The 21,442-nt window shown below is 43.4% G+C and overlaps 1 protein-coding gene across 1 annotated transcript in view; it reads right to left on the minus strand.

The window, feature by feature from the left end:
- The window catches only part of dcc (DCC netrin 1 receptor), a 280,927-nt gene extending 260,659 nt beyond the window's left edge, over positions 1–20,268 (minus strand). Inside the window, exon 1 of the mRNA XM_011482137.3 lies at positions 19,680–20,268. Within this exon, the coding sequence (XP_011480439.1) occupies positions 19,680–19,803 (124 nt within the window). The 5' untranslated portion in view covers positions 19,804–20,268. The remainder of the gene's footprint in view (positions 1–19,679) is intronic.
- Positions 20,269–21,442: the final 1,174 nt, after the last annotated feature.

The following is a 21,442-nucleotide window of genomic DNA, read 5'->3' on the forward strand; positions in this document are numbered from 1 at the left end:
AGGTGCTGTGGGGTTTCCCTGAAATGGGTGGTACATGCAAGAAATCCCTCAAATATCTCAGCTGAAGGAATCCGGCATTGAGGAGTGGGGGGGGGGCAAACGGTCCTCAGATGGATGTCAGACACCGGTACATGGCTACCACAAGCATCTCACTCAATGGGGCACCACCAACAATCAGGGGGTAGGGTGTCCTCATTCCATTAAAATACACTTTTTGTTCCTGTCATTTGTTCAATAAGTAAAACAATGTTAACTTCCTTATGTTAAATTGCTGTTTAATCCCTTTTTCCTCAGAAATCCAAAATAAGAGATGAACATTTCTTAAGAAAGAGCTAACTTAACGGGCTGTCCTAACCTTTTCACATGACTCAGAAATGATGAACAATTTACAACAATGATGGGTCCTAATGGTATTTAGGGAAGCAGGGCTAAAGGAAATTCCATTGTAAGACTCTGTAAGACTGACAAAAACCTAAATGTGCCGTTTCTTTATGTTTGCTTTCCAGGAAGTTTGTCTTTTCATCCTCTGCTGTTTCATCTGCCAGTCTCTTTGGTGATGTTTGATGATTTATTTACAGATCCGTGTTTCTACAGTCCTAGCATACCGATGTTACTTTGAAGCCGTTCCACTCCATCATCATCGGTGACATGAAGCAACAACTAGAAAACCTGTTCAAATATTTTGTTTTGGAAGCGAAGGAACTGATGATGTGAGCCACGTCCTCTAACTGCAATGGCTGACACGCTGCTATAATTATCAGTTGAAGCAGCTTCCAGTTCCAGCATCCTCTTTGTCAGCAGCTGTGAAGGTTTCCCAAACCAAACCGGCTCTGGACCACATCCAGTAGGAAAAAGCTCGGTACACTGAGAGGCCGATCTAAAAACGGAGAGGTGGCCATCAAAGGGAGATTGGTGCTCATGCTGCCATGTTAGAGTAACAGAAAACAGAATTCAGACCTTCATGCCTGAGATGTCAGCATCAACAGTGAAACTCCAGAGCTTTGCTTGCTTGGAGTCTCTGGTTCTTCACGTTTTCACGAACACTGAGGAGTCTTTGTGCTTTTCTTTGTAATGTGATTTGGCCGGGGGACATTTTTGATAAATGGCTTTTCATTGAAAACATTGCTCACAACACTTGCATCATACCTGCAGGGATAACAAAATCCTTAATAAATGTGATTTGAAGCCGGGGTGGAAAATGACTGACTTGTAAAGAGGAATGTTTGGTGAATACGAATGAGGGCCACACAGGGAAGCGATTAGATTTCCATAGATGTTCCAATTAAAAGCAACAGAGACTTTTAAAACATCTGAATCAGAGCCAAAACACAGAAGGAGGAAGAATAAAGCCAAAAAGCCTCTGCCAGCTGCTGTCGATGCAGAGCAGCTGGGTGGAGGTTCAAATGCACGATTACTGCTTCCAGATCAAAGCTCCAGATCCCAGCGGGTTGCAGGAATCTTTACTCTAGAAAATAAAGCCAGCAAGGTGTTCTGACAAAATGAATGGTTAATGATTTTATTCAAAAGTAGCTAAGGTGTTTGTATTTCATATAAAGTATTTGATGCGCCTCAAACAGACGTGGAGACAGTAAATAGATTTTTTTTGGTTTCTTTTTAAATGAAATGTCATTTCCAGAGCAGAACTTTTAATGTTTGGTTGGATTAAGGCCTGATCTCCTTTCTTTCTATAAAATTTAAGAAATCAATCAGAGATGGGGACTTGAACTTAAGACCTGAAACTGAATGGCACTAAAGTTCCAAATGTAAAGACTAGACTTGAGTCACGAGGTTCATTCATTCTTATTTATTACTGTCAGTTCTGAAAATTCAAGCTCTCTTTATGTTTGAGTGCTGGAACCACAGAAACACAGACTGTCTTTTATGTTATTCTCTCAAGTAGATAAAAAGTAGCTTACTGATAATTGGCAACAGTAAAATGTTCACCTTAATGACGCTCAAAGACCTGACATTACAGCTAAAGAGTGGAGGCTTGGTGCTCCTCTGGAAGCAGGTCAGGCTGTTGCTTTGGTTCAGTGCATCAATAAAGTCATGGTGGTCATTTATCTAATCAAAAATCTGTTTTATATCACAATTGTCCATATTTTGTTCAGAAGAATAACCAGAATGTTGGAAGTAGACTGGTTTAGTTTGAACTTTATCCCAAAAATGATTATTTCTTCCCTCCAATGACAAAAACAAATGACAACTATTTTCATTTTTCATTCTTGCTCTCAAAATCAGCTATGTATTAGTTTTGTGATATTGTTGATGCGCAACAATATCTGAGTGGCAGATGGACATGTGTCGATGCTTTACAGGTAAAAATGTGCATAAAGTCTGAACGATTTGGGATTATTTTTTATTGGTCATTTCCAATGTGATGATGTTCACACAAACCCAGACTCCAACATCAGAGGGAGGCTTTAACGGCAAACAAAAAGGAGAACAGCTTCTGTTTTGGTTTGTTGCATCTTTTAAAAAAGAGTTGGTGTTAAAGAAAAAACATTTTCTGCAGTGTTCAACTTAAGCCTCTTTTCCAGTTGTACACTTCTTCACCGATAACCTGGTTAAACAACGAGTTTCTTCATGGAGATTTAAGTCCTTGGAAAGAATTAAAAACCACTAAAGGAGCACAGTGGATTTACAAAATCATTTCTTAGATGTGACGGTGCTGAACTTCGCAGACAAAATGCCAATGCAGTTGAATCTGTGAAACTGAACCCCTAAAGTCAAAGAAGTCGTATGAAGTCTCGAAGTAAGTGAGTCATTTAGGATGCTTGTTGTCTTATCTAACTGATGAAATATGAAATTGCTGCTCTAGTGGGAGAATGAACATCGTGACCAACAATTACAAGCAGAAAATCTACTGTCATGGCCCCCAGGCCGCTCACTGCAGTGACTGTGCGTGCAGACGCATCTGCCAAAGTTACGCTGACATTTCTCTGAAGTTTTGTTCAGATGAAACAAAATGAAACGGGAATGTTTTCCAGGTCACTGAAGATGCTTGGGTTTTAAACACAGAGCTAGTTATGGAAGGGCCCGGCCTCGACAGCGTGCAGGCCAATGATGAAAGCTGACAAGGTCAAGCTGACTGATGTAGAAATGTCAAAGAAGCCGTACGCCTAACCTTTCCATCTCTTGGGGTAGAAGCCAGGGGACCCAAACTGCTGGGTCCAGAGCTTCGGTAAACGACCTTCACACTGTTTTCTTCAAGTTTAATCAGATCAGCTTCAAGCCGACTCTTGCATAAATCACCTTTTCGCTTTGTTAGGCGTTCTTCTCAGTTCATGTCAAGATTAAATATGTTGCAGTGGTTTGTAACTCTGTGTTTGGAGACAAGAAAAGGTTTCACAGCTTTAAATCATTTTCCTGATCTTGATTGATGTCTGTAATCCTCACACTGTTGCCGTTCTCTGTCAGTGCAACCATACTAAGGCGTGAAGTGACAGTAGGATCACTGAAATGGTTTAACAAGTTCATTATTAACACTTATTCCACCTAAAGCTACATTTATTTTCACAGAGCAGGATGAGTTACTATGCTGTAGTTGAGCACATCTAGAGTCCAGTCTATTTCTGAGCCTCTATTGGTGCAAACAGCAGATATTTATGCAGCGTTTCTTTTCTGAAAGACCAAAACATTCCACTACTCAGGAAATTCTTTGACAGCAGAAACATAGACATCTAGATATTTAACTGCCTTCTGCCATCTGTGTGCCCCAGTCAGGGGCAAATAGTTATATGTAAACCACAGAAAATGGGTATTAGAGGTTTTTTATGAAGCACAGTTAAAACATCATAAAGACTGCATCAGAGCTATATTCTACCGTTTAGGGATGGATGCTCACCGCTGTTCGCCTTTTGGAATCAAATCTATGCAAGTCTGAAGACCAACACCCGCTTTCATAAACCTTAAACAATTTGGTACAGGCTTTGGTCCAACATAACGTGCTCCAGGATAACCTGGGTGGAGCTAAACGATTGTGTTCATGTCTGACAGTTTGATGTGTAGCTGTGTAGCTGGCTACAACCTCCGAGGCTGCAGAACTTTGTGTGCGATTGCTGCATGCAAGATGCATCAGTAATCTTTGTAAGTGGCTATAAATTCATCTGGCTGAGCCGTGGCGCTGGAGCAGGGGGGGGGGCTGGGCTTTGTGAGTGCTAAAAGTTCACTGGCTTCCAGGCGTGCTCCTGGCTCGCTTTGCTTGATGCCACGCCTCGACGTATGAATATTTATGAGAGGAAATTGCTGCAGCTGAGATAATTCATCTCATCTGGTGAAGGTTTCTTAGGCAGGCGTGTTCAAAAGTGTTGCTGTCATCTGTAGTCCTCCTTAGTGGTGAGTACAGCTGGACAGGAGCTCAGTCAAACCAGTGACAGAAACAATCATAGCAGCTGAAACACTTCTAAACCGTCCCACACTTCTGTGTTGGCACCGATGATCCGGTCCCTCTGAAAAGAGGTTAGCGTGTGCGGTCGCTTAGTGAATGAAAAAGTGCATTACTTTGATGTATTATGCCAGATCCATTAGTGATCCTGTGTTTCATTCATTTTAGCTGCTGAGGCAATGAATTCTCCCCTTTCAGCGATGAGCAGGAAGGTCCAGCAGGGATGCAGGGGGATAAAGGGGTCAAGGTCTTCCAGCCCACATGTGGGGGACACCTGCAGCAGGTTAAGAGGCGCCACGTCCCACTGCTGAAAGATGGTTTTAGCCAAGCATGCTAGGCTCTAAACACTGTAACTACGTCATAAAACACCTACCACCCTGCTACAGGAACAAAACGATGGATAACAAAGATTTGAAAAGGGGGCTTTAATGGTGTGCACTCGTAGGTAATCCTTCATGCCTCAGCCATGATTAAAAGCAGCACACAAGCCTTGGATGAAGGTTTGAAACCAGATAAAGAAGTTTAACCTCCAACATGCCTCGATGAAAAAATGTCCCAGCTGAAGCAAACATTAGGAGAAACAAGGACATGCAAAGAGTTTTAGCCAGGACTCTGCTTGGGCTCAAAAATAACACAAAGTAAAAATTCAAAGTATACACTTAATTTAAGTAAATATCATTGAATTATTACTGCATTCTATGGCTGGGAAATGAGCTCTCACTGCAGTCAGTCATCCATTTAGGAACTGGATCAGCCTTCAGGAGCACTGGTGGAGGTGGAGAGGTGTGGACAAGCACACAGGTGGAGGAAGGTTTCAGGTGTGACTAGAGAGTTTCAGCAAGAAGGACAGCAGAGGTGTAGCAGACTGTGGTGAGAGCACCTGATTGGTTTAGAGACAGGAGGCGGAGCCGGAGGCAGCAGGGATGAAGATGCTGAGGTTCTCTGTGGGACCAGGATGGAGCAGGACTGAATCCAGAGGAACAGATGATAGATGGAAGGGGAAACAGGTGGAGACGGTTTGAGAGGAGGAACAGGGATGATGATGGTGAAAGGATGCTACCAGGAAAGAGGAGGTCCATGGATGTAGGAGGAGGTCATGAGGGTGGTTGGTGGAGTGAGGGGGATGTTAGATGGAGGCTGATGATTCACTGTGAAGACCCCTAAAAGGAGCTGCTAAAAGACAAAGAAGAAGCTGACATCTGATTTCATCTCTTGTTTCTATTTGTACAGAATTCCCCCAAAATGTCTTGTTTAACAACTTTCAATTTTAACCAAAACACCAATAAACACAAGTCAAGCCATTTGTTTGAGTAGCATAATAAATAAAAATAGTTTTTCAAAGTACCTTACAATAAAAAGAAGAAAAAAAAAACAAGCCACAAAGCCTTATTCACAACTACCCTGGGGGAAAAACGGGCAGATCTGCTCGGGGCACGTAGGCGGCCTCCACCAAACATTTCAATCGTAGGTCGTACACCGCTTGGTGACTCCGTAGAGAGACGAAGTTCATGCTCTTTTATGTCTACGGGCTGCAGGCGACAGGTTGTAGAGAACACTTAAACAACAGGTAAAGGGGAAATGGGTGAGACGCAGGCGTGTCTTAAAAAAGTTGACATGTTTTCCAACCCCCCTAAATAATGAGAACTGTTCACGGAGCCCGTTAGTGCTGTGATAAACTCCCTCCAGGGTCCACAGCAGCAGCCTGACCGTTAGAAATGAGGAAATGAGAACATCTACAAACACCACATCTGGACTACGATAAGCACCTGGACGTCCAAATCAGGTAAAAATAAATAAATAAATAAAAAAGACGTTGCCTGGAGTCACGTTCTGCACCCTCAGGGGACCGAAAAATAAAAATAAAAAAACGTAACTTCAGGGGAATGTAAGATTAGCATTCTCAGATTTCTTCTGTCTGAAAATATTCTAAACCTGCAAAAAAAAAGAAAGTAAAGTTACAGAGTATTTTCATTTTATGCATCCAGCTGCAAAAACTGCTCCGTTCTTTATTACAGCATTTTCTCGTTACTTAGCATTTTTTAATCAGCCCCTAATTTGTCATCTGTTGAACAAACCAAACAACAGAAAGCAGCTAAAGGAGCGAACAGCAAGCAGGACGGAAAGAAGTAAAAACTAATTAATGTAAAAAGCCTCCAGGAGCATTAATGAGAGGCGCACCGGGGTGAGTGAGATGCACTGCACCTTAGGCAGGTAATGCAGGTTCCCAGCATGAATAATGCATGAATGTGAGCGCAGATGATGTTAAATATAGACAGCTGAGAGCCCAAATGAAGCGCTAATGTCTGCAACAGAGGCACATTATTTTTCTGTAAATCATCCACAGGCTTTTTTTCTTCCGTCAATGATGAAGAAACACTAACACATCCTGAGCTTTTGTCAATACACAAGGGAGGCTTTTAGACTGCAAGTGCTGTTAAAACAAAGTTTGAAAAGATTGCAGGTTTTTCCTTTTTTTATTTTGTTTTAGCTGAAAGGGGAGTTTTGAAGAGGTGAAAAATGTAATTGTGACAAAAAAATGTCATGAAATCATTTGTGGAGCTCAGGAGAGGATGTATACTCAGTTCCATTCTGACTCTCTGCACCTAGGGGAAGGTTATTTTGTTGGGTTTCAATCCATAAATAATTCATCCGTACCTTAAACATAAAAGGTTGGGGATGTAGAGATGCACCACAGAGTTGTTTGGGTTATTTTGTCTTGCAGCCATATTGTTCTCACCAGGTTTAGGTTTGACTTTGCTTAGTTTTTTTTCTTGTTTTGTTTAAAAGGTTTAATGGGGGCTCTGGTGTCTGGATGTGATACCAGTGACGTGTGGTGAGGTTAACGGCGGTGAGGCGCTGACATCATCAGTCAGATTTACAGACAAATGAACCTAAAGAGCAGCTCAGTCAACATCAGCAGCAGGCAAAGTGTTTTGTTTCAAATTACAATTCAACATTTTTCTTCTGTTTACAAACGTTAGCATAAAATAAAATAAAACTTGTTATTATTGACTTACTTTTACTAATCTAGTCCGTGTTCCGCTCATTCAGATTGACGGTTTCCACAAATTCTTGAGATTAGAAACAAAATCCTCCACTTAGAGAATGATGGTAAATTATATTAAAAAATAACAACGGCTGCTCTTGACCTGCTGCCACTAATTCTATGATTCTTTAGCCGCGGTGTCACATTCTCTGGGGCCACCAGCGCCCTCTGCCTTGAGGCAGGCGTACTGCAGGCCTCACCTAGTGTATTTCTAATGAGCATTTTTTAAGGATAAAAAGACTAAATGAGTCCCAAACTGGCACCAATGGAATCAGACAGTTGGCGACAAATAAGCAAATGAAGTAATTAAAAATAAAGCGTCTTTTTTGACCATAGAAAGACCAAAACAGTAAAGCGCATATGTGCAGGGGAGGTACAGGCTGTCGCTGCCTCACCCGTCGCTTTCTCGTTTTTTACTAAAGAAACATTGAAAACCCACACAGAAAAAAGTCATCATAAAATAGACATGTCTAAAAAATCATATTTTTTCTAAATAAAAAAAAAATATTAGTTTTATTTGATTTTCTTAAGCTACATTTTGCAGCCTCACCTGCCTCCCCTGAATGCACGTCACTGGGTGATACTATTGTACCTGAACCAACACAATTGTTTGGATGCAAAAGCCTTCAAATTGATCAATCTAAGAATATAGAATAAAGCTAAACAGCCTAATGTTTGGTAAGTATTGTCTATAAAGTTGGCCTTTGTTCAGTTGCAGAACATTAAGTGAACATATAAAGCAAGTCCTACTACAGACCAACCAGGTGATCACTTCAGTCAAAAACTAAAAGCAGAGTTGTGTTAAACTCTGCATGTGATGTTGCATCTATGCATGCTTTAACTTTGACATTTAGCATTTTGATGTATAGCAATTTTTTAGAAGGTCACTTTTATGTGATCCTTAGTTTAGCTTTCATTGATCTTTTCCAAATAGCCCTCAGCATTTCAGCATTTCACATGCATGCTTGCATGCCATGCATGTGTCCCTTTAATGTTTAGACGGACGTCTCTGTTTATGTTTATTGCACTACATTGTTGCACTTTAGTTTTTTGGTTTGCTTTGTGCTGCTGCTCTTCCAACATAGCAAACCCATTTTTCTAAATGACACAAAACACGGGCAATAGGAGACAAACATGTGTACGTTTGTTGAAGACAAAAATGGTTGTATAAAGTGGAAAAGACACCAGCACTGTTGTGTTATCCAGATTTAAATGTGTAAATCACATTTTTAGCATCTAAAAACTGTATTTTTTTTCTTTGAAGAGAAATGTTCACAAACTTCAATTTATCCCTAAATGACCAGAAAATTGACGCAGTTGCAGTTTCTCTCATTCTGGTGCTTTGGATGCACAAACATTGTGCTTGTTATAATTGACATTACCATTATGTTCCTGTGCTTCAGCTTCAGCTGTTGTCAAACAAAACAAGACTTTATGCTTGTTTTCAGATGTCAGAATAAGTGATGTTTTACGTTGTGGTACATTAGAGCATTAGTAATCCTATTTGTAAGATGTTCAGAGTACAAATGCTCCTGTTGCTGTGTGGTAGCAGTGTGAACACCTTCTGCTGTTTTGTTCTGTAGCAGGTGACTGAACAATAGACTTTGCTTTTTCAATGTTTAAATGTGCTTTTATACAATAATCCACGTAGTTAATGGACTAATGAAAAGATGTTTAATGCAAATCCATTTGATAACAGAAAGCTTGTGTTAGCTGCAATAGGTGAAGGATGACCTCACATGCACACGTTTCCACGTGGAGGCAGCCACTCGGTACAAAAACTGAGCTTGTTTCCTTGATAACAACTGTACATAAGTCTGTTTCCAACAGTTTGCAATCCCCCTCTACAGTAATTAGCCTCAGGTCCACCACTGACTAATGCTGCACAAACACACCCGAGCATTGCAGGTTGACTGATCTTCTCAGATTTGTTAATGATGTCTTGGCTGCACTGCTGGAGAGAAGAAATCATTGAGAGAGAGTGGGGCAGCTGCTCACACATCGTCTTCCTTCATGCACTTTATTAATTCACCGCTCCTGGCTGTGATTTGACACACACTGTTTTTCATTTGGCCGAGCAATAAACCTCCCAAACCACAGTGCCTTCCACTTCATTTGTTACAGAAATGCACTGAGGGTCCAGCGCTGGAGCTGAACGCCGAGTGCAAGAAGTCCAGGGTGGCTGCTCCGATTCAAGATCAACAGGTTCAGCTGCAGGATGAAAATGCTGCCGTTCAAATGATCGGATAATTCAAGGGATCTCTTCAGGTTTAAGAGTCCACACTGTGTGACAGGAGTCTAGTAAAGTTGACCGCAGATCTCCTGCGTGAGCAAAGCTGAACTGAAGACGTCTTTCAAGAACCGCAGATGCAACTACTGCAAAGGAGAAGAAGGAAGGTGTTGTGGTTCTGGCCTCATTTCCTGTCCCAAGCCTTGATTTTGACCTCAGGACTTCCTGTTGCGTTACTCCCTATATGTTAGCATTGCTTTGACCTGTGTGACCCGTATTTAAGCAGCTCTGTGTCTCAGCTACTCTGACAGTTTTTTTGACCGCATTGCATCAACGCCACAGCTCTGGTCACTGCTGCCTTTTGTACCAATCCTGGATCTTCCCCATCTGCCTCTGGCCCTTTTGTCTCCCAGTCCACCCAGCAAATCGGCGTCTGTCTCTGTCCTCTGGTCTCTACATTCTGGATCTGGACTTGGCTTAGACCACATTTAAGAACAGTGTGTACACCCCCGTGGACCTGTCTGCTATCAAACCGCCTCCCCTGTCTGCCTGAAGGACCCTGTTGGGTGACTCCTGTTACTTAAACCCATCAGAAGTTTCTGCCCCAATATCTTCAATAATTCTGTATTTAACTTTTTTCAGAGTATTGGTTTCAGAACCACTCATTCAATGAGCTTACAGGACGGCAGCAAGGAGTGGAGCGCCGCTGAAACGAAGGAAACAGACCTCAACGATGGTCAGACATCGGTTATGCAAGATGCACACCTTTTCCTTTGACTTGAGCTTTAAGGTGAGATGTTCAGGCCGCTGAACATTAGGCACGGGTGCAGCTGGTTGGTTGTACCTGGGCCAATGATGACCCATACTGCCCTCACAACAGAGGCAGATTTAAGCATTGAGGCGAGGGTGGAAGGCTCAACTCAGCTGCCCCAGAGGCTGCAGAGCTTAACCTCAGTTGCAGATAATCGTTCTTTGAAAAGACAATAATCCCTCATCTACAGCCAGACACACCTAAAACTGGTTAACAGTATTGGAGTATTCTGGAAGCTCATCCATCTTCTACACCTGTTTGTTACATTGCAGGGTCGTGAGGATGCTGGAGCTTACACCTGAGACTGAGGTGGTGAACACCCTGGACACTTTACCAGCCCACTACAGACCACTCAGGAGTCTATTTAGGGTCAGCAGTCAAAGAAGGATGTTTCTGGATTGTTGGATGAAGCCAGAGTGCCCAAACAAAACCCGAGCACTCATGAGGAAACATGCAAACTCTATTCAGAACACACTCGGATTCAAGCCAGGGCCTCGTCGCAGTGAGGAAGCAGTGATGACCACTACTCCACCATGTTGAGCTGTGTAAGGAGCCGACCCCTTTAACACTGATACAAGTGCAGCCTTTAGCTCCGGTCACCTGCTGACAGGTGCACAAGTCTCATTAGGACAGAGATCCGAGGATCGCACTGATTGGTCCGAAAATTCAATTCAATTCAATTCAATTTTATTTGTATAACCCAAAATCACAACAACAGTCGTCTCGATGGGCTTCGAAGTAAAACATGAAATCAAAAGGATCACGAATACAAAGAGTTCAATAGAAAAATACTAAAATGAACTAACAAACTGACTAAGCTATACTGGCATCCCTGCCCTTAGACCCCCCTTCGCGGTAAGGAAAAACTCCCAAAAAAACCGGATTCCGGAAAAAACGAAGAAACCTCAGGGGTGCCCACATGAAGGAGGGATCCTCCCCCAGGACGGACAGGCGATTTACCAGAACTCTTAGAGAAGAATTAACTTATCTAAATCTACAACTACATATATAAAAGTCCAGCAGACGAGCTTCATCCAGCCGTGGTTATCGGGACAGTCAAAGGCGCGAGTCGAGCCGGAGACAGGAACCACAGCCAGGTGTAGGAGCAGGAGCAGAGGCGAGGTAAAAAAGCTGTTCAGCATTTACTCACATTTGAAAAACTAAAACATGAATAAAGTGAACCATGAAAAAAAAACAATAGCAATGAGACGCAGATGACTTTGGTCTGAACAGCTGAAACCATAAATACTGGAAAAAAATCTAAGGGGGACTAATGAACTAAAACCACATCAACACAACTAAAGACTCAGACCTGGTGTGGAAGAAACTTGACAAACAATGACATCATAAGTGACATTAAATGTAAAAGCAAACAAGATTAAACTCAAAAATCTTTAAGCAACAGAACAAAAAGCTTTAAACAAGCTAAAGGTACAGATGTTCACCCGAAAACCTCCAATTAAACTTCCTCCAGACCTGAACCTTGAGACCTTGAGTCCTGTCATTGGACAGTTCTGGAGATAGAGCTGATGTCATCCTGTCCACATGCTGCAAAGACTTCCTGGTGTGGCACAGCTCTAACTTCAGTTTCAGAGACGCTTCTGCCTGCTCCTTTTCATGATATGTGTGCGTGGCTTTGCTTTGTAAGTGTGTGCACACAACACTGCTAGTGAAACATGTCTGCAATTAAATGGTTACATGGATTTAGCTGTGAGGTTAAATTGGCTCTTAAAGTCTTTTTAGTTATTTAAATCATGTTGTGCTTAGCATAATGATGACTATATGATCCTATTACAATTTAACAAACAGCTTTGAAAGAAAACTGATGATAAATATTTAATGTGTGTTCATTTTAAAAAGACGGTTTTAAAGTTTCTAAGTGAAAAAGTCTCAGACACACTGAGAGAAAGAAGAACTGATGACACTGCTTGACTGGAAGAGATCAGATGGGTTTTTGATCAGGGGGCATTTTCATGGTCAATACTTTAACTACAGTGAGAAATTATGAATATCTCCAAAGCGTGAAAAACACAAAAGATAGTAAGTAAATCCACTCAGAACACAAACACACTGGCTTTTTTCTTAATTAATATATTTCTGAAATGTGTCTGTACTTTAGACTACCGTATTTTCCAGAGTAGAAGTCGCTCCAGAGTACAAGTCGCAGGACTAAAAAAATGCTTAATAAAAAATAAACCTTTTTTTAAATCACATATAGGTCCCTTTGAAGTGATAGTCACACTTTTAGGTGAAAAGTGGGACTAACACAAAACAGGCAGATGGCTGGATCCAAATGCAGCAGGTTTAGTAGCTCAGCTAAAAGTCCACAAAGATAAATCAGGGTCAATAACGGGCATGAGATCATCAGAGAAGAGACTGGGGTAGTCAGGATCCAGGCGGCAGGCAAACAGAGTCAGGAAACAGAAGTTCGGGTCCAGCTATAACGCTCGGGGATGCAGGCAGAGGGGCACAAACCATACTTTGCTCTGAGTGAGGCTCAGTGCAGTGCGTAGGTAGACTGTGAGTGATTGCAGATGAAGGTCAGGTGTGTGGCATCCAGAAACTGTGTGCTGGGGTTTCTGGGAGATGTAGTATGTTTAGAACTCTGGGAACGGTTCCCGCCAATGACCAGAGGGGGAGACAGAGCTCTGACTTCTGACACCAACACTTCCTAACAAATCCACCAAGCTCGCCAAAATGCTGCGTTCACACTGAGCGCGATGTCAAACCTGCGGCTGCTGCTTCTTTTGATGCTCAAAGCTTGTCCAAAAATGTGTCCATAAACTAGACGCTCCTGTTGCGTGTGGGAGAAGCTCCGTCAGGCCATTAGCCTCATCGCTACATGGAAGCTTTGACTGCATCTCCTTTACAATGAAGAGCTTCACCAAAGACTGCCATCACTGACTCATCCACTTACTGTTCTCAGCACTGAAGTCCCTTTAACCAGGCCACTGTTCTTTAGCACTGTTTAGATTACTGTTATTCCTCTTACTATTACTGTCTTTTTATCTATTTTTTAAAGTCGTTTATTATTTTATATGCTGCTTGCACTGTGGGGTGAGAGAAAAGCAATTTCATCTGTGCTGTATGTCTTATGGATGCAGCATATCTGACAATAAAGCTGACTTTGACTTTGACTTTGACTCCTAAAAAACACTGGTGAGCATGTCTCCACATCTGGGTTCATGAGATCATTCACTCTTTTTTTTTTCTAATGCTGATCTTCACGGTCAACTGCAGGAGCTGCGTCTGAGTGACGACGCTTTCTGCCTCTCTGTGACCCAGTGTAATGACTTGCTGTCCCGCATTAGTCCAAGGATAAAATATAAAAGCATGAACACTAATGTCTCAATGCAAATAAGAAAAATATCATAAAGCTCAGCAGGGCGATCAGACTCCATGGGTGTTTTGGATGGCGCTTCTTCTTCTGCGTTGATGTCAGCAGCAAATACTGAGAGACACACCTACAGTGCCCTCTAGTGGTTGTTAGTGGGAAATGATGAAGATCTGAGCCTATTTGTGATGAAAAAGTCACAGATAAGTCGAACCCCCGGCCAAACCATGAAAAGAAAAATGTAACTTATGGTGCCTCTAAACCCGTCTATGTATGAATGGTGAATTTGAAGAAAAAAAACAATTTTCATAGCAGGCTTTGCTAAAGTTTGATATCTAGCAGAAAGGAAAAAGCCAACTGCTGAGAGGAGACTGAAATCTCTCCACAACAACCTGCTGTTCCCTACAGAAATCCACAAAAGCCTGATATGTGGTGATTAGTCTCCAGCTGCAACTAAAATCTGTGCTGACAGCTATGGGAGCGGCCTCTGTTAATGCCTTATGAACCTCTTCTGCAAACTGAAGACATTTAACACGAGCTAGACTTTGGTGTCCCTGCCTATGCCTGTCCAAACTAAACCAGAGGAGCAGCTTTGGGAAATGTGTCTTCAGTGTGAAGTCTGGGTACCCAACCAGCAGGATGTACATCCGCTTTGACTTTAGGTCACATGATCATGATAAGAGAACGTACTGTGTCCACAATCAAGCCCTTCAAAGACATGCATCGTGTTAAGGAGGAAGGACGATAAATAGCTGTGCAGGGATTTGATTTTAGCTGCAGCTGTTAAAGAAAGCAGTTAACAACAGCAGGAACAACATGCACTCGATTCACAAGAGGCAACCTGAGGATCGCAGGTGCTTTACGGCTTTAAACTGTTACCTCAAAGTACTGTTGGCCCTGAGACTGATGGATGGTACACGTCTCCACTCATTTTAGAATGAAGTTAAGCATTTCCTATATTTCAATGGTCCTGATTTCAAATTGAGCTACCAGTGCAGATATCATCAATGTTAACATTCGTAAAGTAAAATCAGTGCTTCTCTTAACGAAAGCTATTGCCATAATGCAGTGATTATTAATCATTGTGTCACAAATAACTGTTAAAAAGGAGAGGTTGGAATCTTAAACATTCTGACCCTAAATGTACTCCTTTGTTAAATTCATGGAGATGAACAGGATTGGAAACTAGCTTTTCAGGGGGACAGATCACATTGGATGTTTGGGAGATAAAGCCAGCAAGCCTCAACTGAGATGGCTTTGAGGTGTGCAAAAAATAAGTAGCTGGTGAATCGGTAGAAGGGATTTAACCATGGAGCTGACATACAGAAGATGAAAAGGAACATTGTTGGATAGCAAAGAGAACGTGGAGCTGGCAGAAGGGGAGGCACAGATGTCAGGGTCAGATGAAAATGTTTCACTTGAGTAAAGAGTGAGTGTAGTGTTACTCTAAACTAAGTTACTGATTCCTTCTGATAAAGTATTTATCTGGACAGTGAACAGACGATAAGGTTAATCAGTTGCTCTGAGGAAAAGATACAGCAGATGGACACTAACCGGTGACTTTAGTAGGTTGAGCTTGTTAGTACCGGATTGGACCCCTAAATTCTGCCCCTACCATCTGAATGTGGCAGCAGAAATAGAGACTCATCAGACCAGACAACGTTTTTCCATCTTCTATGGTCCAGTGTTGGTGAGTCTGTGTGAATTGTAGCCTCAATTTCCTGTTCTTAGCTGACAGCAGTGGTACCCGTGTGGTCTTCTGCTGCTGCAGTCCATCTGCCTCCAGGTTGGACGGGTTGTTCAGAGATGCTCTTCTGCAGACCTCGGTTGGAACCAGTGGTTCTTTGAGTTTCTGCTGTCTTTCTATCAGCTGGAACCAGTCTGGTCATTCTCCTCTGACATCAACAAGACATTTCCATCCACAGAACTGCTGCTCATTGGATATCTTCTCTTTTCTGGACCATTGTCTGTAAACCCCAGAGATGGTTGTGGGTTAAAATCCCAGTAGATCAGCAGTTTCTGAAGTCCTCAGACCAGCCCGTCTGGAACCAACAACCACGTTCAAAGTCACTTCAATCACCTTTCTTCCTCATTCTGATGCCTGTTTGACCTGCAGCAGATGGTCTGGACCATGAATACATAAATGCATTTAGTTGCTGTTGTGTGATTGGCTGATTAGAAATGTGTGTTAACGAGCAGCTGGACAGGTGTGCCTAATAAAGAGGCCATTGAGCCACTTTAAGAACCACAGAGGAGGGACAGTTGCTTCTTTAGCTCAGAACATCAGCATGGGCTGACAGTTACGATGGTTGTTGAAAAAAATGTCATAAAATGTGAAGCCAGTGGGGCTGTTGGGTAAACTGAGAGGGCACATTTACATGCTCAACAGGGTTGGCTGGCATGTATGAAAACAGATGAGAGAAAATGAGGGGATGTCACTCATGCTTCAGACCAAGTAAACACGGCTCCTGTTTTCCAACGTTTAGTTTATTTCTTTCATCGTTAAAGTTTGTTTTTCTAATTCTGTTTAGACTTTGCATAACTGTTTAGGAATGACAATGTCAAGGTTTCACATGTGAGTTTAAAAAAGGCGATGGACCGGTGGGAACTGAAAGCTGCATGATGTCATCTTTTATAATAATAATATTGTCTGTCTCCTCCTGACCATCATCACATCAAACTTGAGGGTCTGATGAGGATGCTAAATGTAAGACAACAATCCTTCAGTTCTGCTACTATTACAGCTTTAGTTTTCACTTAGCTTTAGATTCAAATGACTTTGCTTATGATTTTTTTTTGTTTCAGTAACATCTGAAACCCAAAATGAGGTCAATGTCTGTCTTAATGTCTTAAATGAGCAAAACTGTCCTTCTTCTCATTTGATTTGAAACTCTTTTCTCCCAAAGCTGAGTCTGGACGTCCGGCCTGTGCATCGGCTAACTGTCTGATTTATTGACATCCGTCAGGGAGAAGCACACACATTGACATAGCTGTACATTTCAGGGTTTGTGCATGTTCATAGTTTCACCCTTGAGTGTTTAAAGAGAATAAATTCATTTCTGTTTAGAGAGGATTCGGTCTGCATGAAAACTGCTTTCATAATTCAGGTGTCAAAGGGTTAAATTTAGTTCCATATGTTCAAAGCCACATGTCAGAAAGGTTCAAACATGTGCCAATGTGGGATTATGGGGTTTCTTTACTCATTTAGTGCAGCTCCACTGCAGTGATTGAAAGGCAGGTCTCAGCAACACGTCTTTCAAACAGCAGAACAGTCCAACGGGTCAGTGACCCGCCCCTGACGATAAACATCTGCTCTGAGCCTCATCTTCAGACACTGACGTCACCCTTCATTGATTTGCTAAAACATAAGTTCTATATTCATCTTTGCTGCTTTGCCAGAGGCGCAAAAACTCTCATTAATGACATGTTAGTGAGAGTGGAGATGCAAACAGACCCAACAGGTAACAGAAGGGATGACCCAACCTGAAGGGGGCTGACCAGCATTCATCCTACAGCGAAGAGCAAAGACGAGGGTGGAGGGGGATCCTCTGCCCCTCAGAGACTCAGTGTAATGATGAACTACTGAGCTCCCAGGCAATAATCTAATAACAAAAGCAAACATGATGCATTCAGCTCCTTTTCACTTCATGCCTTCTATCCGTCACCATTTGAAGAAGGAACTTCCTTGTGGTGAGAGGAAGAGCTGAAAAGAGCATTTAGTTTCCCACCGATATTCCTCTGAAACTTCCTTTTCCCAAAAGTGACAAGATGGTGATGTAATCCTCTGTAATCCTGTCATGACAGCATGCAGAATCAAGAGATCCCCCATGAAGACAGAAATACAAAAACGGGACAAATTCTCTTATTCTGAGTAACATTAAAGCCGTCTCAGGGTAACAAAGACCCGGGGAAACTCTAAAACAGCAGAAGAGGCTGGTGGAGCTCTGCATCCCAAACGGCAGACTTAGTGTCTGGAATGGATGCTTCATTAAAGGCTGAGGCTGTTTGCTTCACACCACACTGCAAATCCAAGGCTTCACTTCCTGACTTTCACCTTTTCTTTTTACCTGAATTTAGTCCCAGTTATTTGATTGATCCCCATCAGGTAAACTGAGGGGTCCTGTCGGTGAAGCCCCTGCTGGGGGCGAGAAGCTGCAGACAACCCCAGAGTATGGCTGCTGATGGCTGGAAGACGCCTCCAAAGACTCTCAGGATGTTCTGAAGGTGTGCGTGTGTGTATGTGTGCGTGTGTATGCTTGTGCGTGTGTGTCCGGGTGTATGTGTGTGTATGTGTATGTGTGTGTATGTGTGTGTGTGTGTATGTGCGTGTGTGTCCGGGTGTATGTGTGTGTATGTGTGCGTGTGTGTGCGTGCGTGTGTGGGTATATGTTTGTGTTATATGTGTGTGCGTGTGTGTGCATGTGTGTGTGTTTGCGTGCATGCGTATGTGTGTGTAAGCGTGCATGTGTGTGTGTGTGCGCGTGTGTATGTGTATACGCGTGAGTACGCGCGTGTGTATGTGCGTGTGTGCGTGCGTATGCGTGTCTGCGTGCGTGTGTATGTGCGTGTTAGTGTGAGTGCGGATGCGTGTGTATATGCGCGCGTGCGTGTGCGTGCGTGCATGTCCGTGTGTGTGTGCGCTCGCATGCGTGTGCGCACGTGCGTGTGTGTGCGTGCATGTCCGTGTGTGTGTGCGCTCGCATGCGTGTCTGCGCGCGTGCGTGTGTGTGCGTGCATGTCCGTGTGTGTGTGCGCTCGCATGCGTGTCTGTGTGTATGTGTGCGCGTGCATCCAATAGATAAATGCTGTCGGTTAAATATTCAGCTGAGGTTTCAGAGGCGAGCAGCCGCACAGACGTCACGCACACTGAGCCCCAGCTGCACGGAACAGCAGCAACAGTGCGTGTGCACGTCTGTGCTCTCCTGCCATCAATTAGCTTAATGAAAGTGTTTGAATGAAATTTATTGACACCGGGAGGTTCACAGAGCGAGAGTCAGTCCAACATCTCTCCAAGCATGTTGCTTCCATAATGAAAATCCGATGACAAATAAAGCTTTGCTGACGATGTGACGTTTAGGCAGAATAATGTAGAAAAAGCTGGAAGATGAGCTCGAATCACAAAATGGGTTCAATATTTTCCTTGAAGTTCCACCTCTCTGAGTTCATACATCTTCTTATCTGACTTTATTTAATAAAAAGTGGATAAAATCTCATTTTTCTGCCAATCGGATACCAGTTTAGAGAATCTGACATTAGAATCAATCCTGATGAAAGCTGTTTCAGAGTCCAGCCGGACTCCTTTGGACTCCTTAACACTTTCTCACGATTCATGCACTAAACCTTTTACACATCAACAGTCTGAGTGAAAATGATCATATCTTCATTTGTGGATATTTCCTGGTTTCTTTTTCAGTCAAAGCAAACCCAAAATCCACAGTGGAGGATGATCTGATCAACCATTAGCAACAAACATGACAGTGGGTCACCATCAATAAATGCAGGGAAGGGACCAGCACCCCCCCCCCCCCCCCTGATCACGCTGCTCTGGGCCACAAACCTGGAATCAGTCAGTCAGACCCAGCAGTCCACGTCTGTGGGGAAATGCAAGACTGCAGGAAAATGTGGCATCATCCCAATAAACACCGACCCGTCACTCACAGCCAGCGGAGGACGGGACATGAATCCGGAACCAACCGAGAATCTGCTGAGACCACCCACCCAAACCCACTCAGACCCCGCGAGGCTCTGCAGCTCAGCCGGGACCGCCAACCGCCTCTGCCCCGCGCCCGCGAGCCTCAGCTGTGCGTCAAATCCATCCAACCCACTGAAACACGCAGAAAAACGGGATGCGGGCGGCACGCGTCCTCTCACCGTGCGCTGTGGCGCGCGCTCCCAGCAGCAGCAGCAGCAGCAGCAGCGGCGTGTGCAGTCCCCGCGTCCTCCTCCGGGCTCGAACCCTCCACACACCAACCGTACATCCAACCGAAGCAGTCATGCTGCCCCGCTCGGTCCCAACGAGTTCGAGGTGGTTCTGAAAAAACCCAATCCAGCTGTTCTGTGGCGCCGCTTAAATCCAGCTGTTGGTCAGGGTAAGAGAAAAGCTCAGTCAGCTGATGGGGAGAGCAGAGGTGCTTCTGTCTCCCTTTCCCCCCAAAATGCCCCTGATGCCCCGGTTGGGCTGGAAGCCCCCGCAGGACAGGCGGAAAACAGGCGGGAGGGGAAAATCCAAAAACAGACAACCAGGAAATTAGTTTCCCCCTTTCAGAGTCCAGGAGAAGAAGTTGCTGCAACTATCAGGCTGAGTCTCCATCAGCCCCGCGCGCCGCTTCCCGGAGGTCTGCTCCGTCTGAGGAGGGGAGGGGGTTCGAACCCGCTCACTCCGTCCTCCGCCGCCTTACAGCTGGAGAGAGAGGCAGAGAGACATTGATCTAAAGCGGCTGGAGGTAAAGCCCGGAGCGGGACCGGAGCGGAGCGGAGAGGAGCCGAGCGGCGGCTCAGCCCTGCTGGAGCCCCGCGCAGGAGCCAGTCGCGCGCGCGCAGGAGCTGAACTCTCCTGCCCTCTGTGGTCAAACCGCGCAGAAGCAGGAGTCACTACAGAGGAAGGGAGAGAACATTAAAAAACAGTTGAAATGAACTGAAAATCCTCTGGTTACCCACCTGAGCGTCCTGCCGGTTTCTCCTTCTGGTTCCTTTCAGAGCGAGACGAACAAACTCTGACACACAGTTGGTGAAACACTGAAAAAAATCAAATGGTCACATTGCAAACATTATTTTCCCTTCAGGGGGCGCCACGGCCAATCAGCTGCCTCCATCCAACAAACCATCACATCACAAACTGCTTTTAGAAATCTGTTCTTTGTTGAAAAGCAGATCATGTGATCATTTCATGCTCACTACTGTCAGGATAAAACTGAACGGAAACTTTAGAAGTCACCTTTAAAAGGATTCACTGAGGACGGGATCATGGGATACGTGTTAATAGAGGGAAGTTTGATTTGATTTGAGAAAATGTTTGTTAGGAATGCTTTAACTGGTTAAAAATGTTTGTAGTCCAAATAGTACGGTGGCCCTGAAGTGTAAATCACAAATAAATCCCTCAACGCAAAAATCTTTCAAAGATCACGACTACGACTGGATATCAACAATAATCTCAAACAACTTTCACCTAAAATTATGGATAAAACGTCATCATCCCATCAGCGATGTCCCATAGTTCCTACCTTTTTGTTGGTTTCTCAATAAGTTTCATTTTTTAACATTTTGTTTTCTGGAAATTACTTCTGTTTTGTGATTTTTTTTTCTCTTTGGTTTCTGGAATTTACTTATTTTTTCTAAAATGTTATGTTGTTTTTTTAATATTAGTTTTCTTTTTTAACTGTCGTGATCTTCAAAATGCTTTTTGCATGGAGTCATTTGTTGATTTGATTTTTACTTCAGGGCCACCAGAAAACAGCATCTAGATTTACAAAAATCCTGACAGACATTTAGATTCAAAATAACTTTTTTTAAAAACTGAAAGGACATTACAGCAAATATTGATGATAGAATTTGTTCTCCAAGACAACGCGTGGCTCTCCAATCTGGCCAGACAATTTGATGTGGGGAAACCCTTCAGTGTGCCGAACTCCGGCTTG

This window comes from Oryzias latipes, chromosome 12, assembly GCF_002234675.1.
Source record: "Oryzias latipes chromosome 12, ASM223467v1".
Lineage (NCBI taxonomy): Eukaryota > Metazoa > Chordata > Actinopteri > Beloniformes > Adrianichthyidae > Oryzias > Oryzias latipes.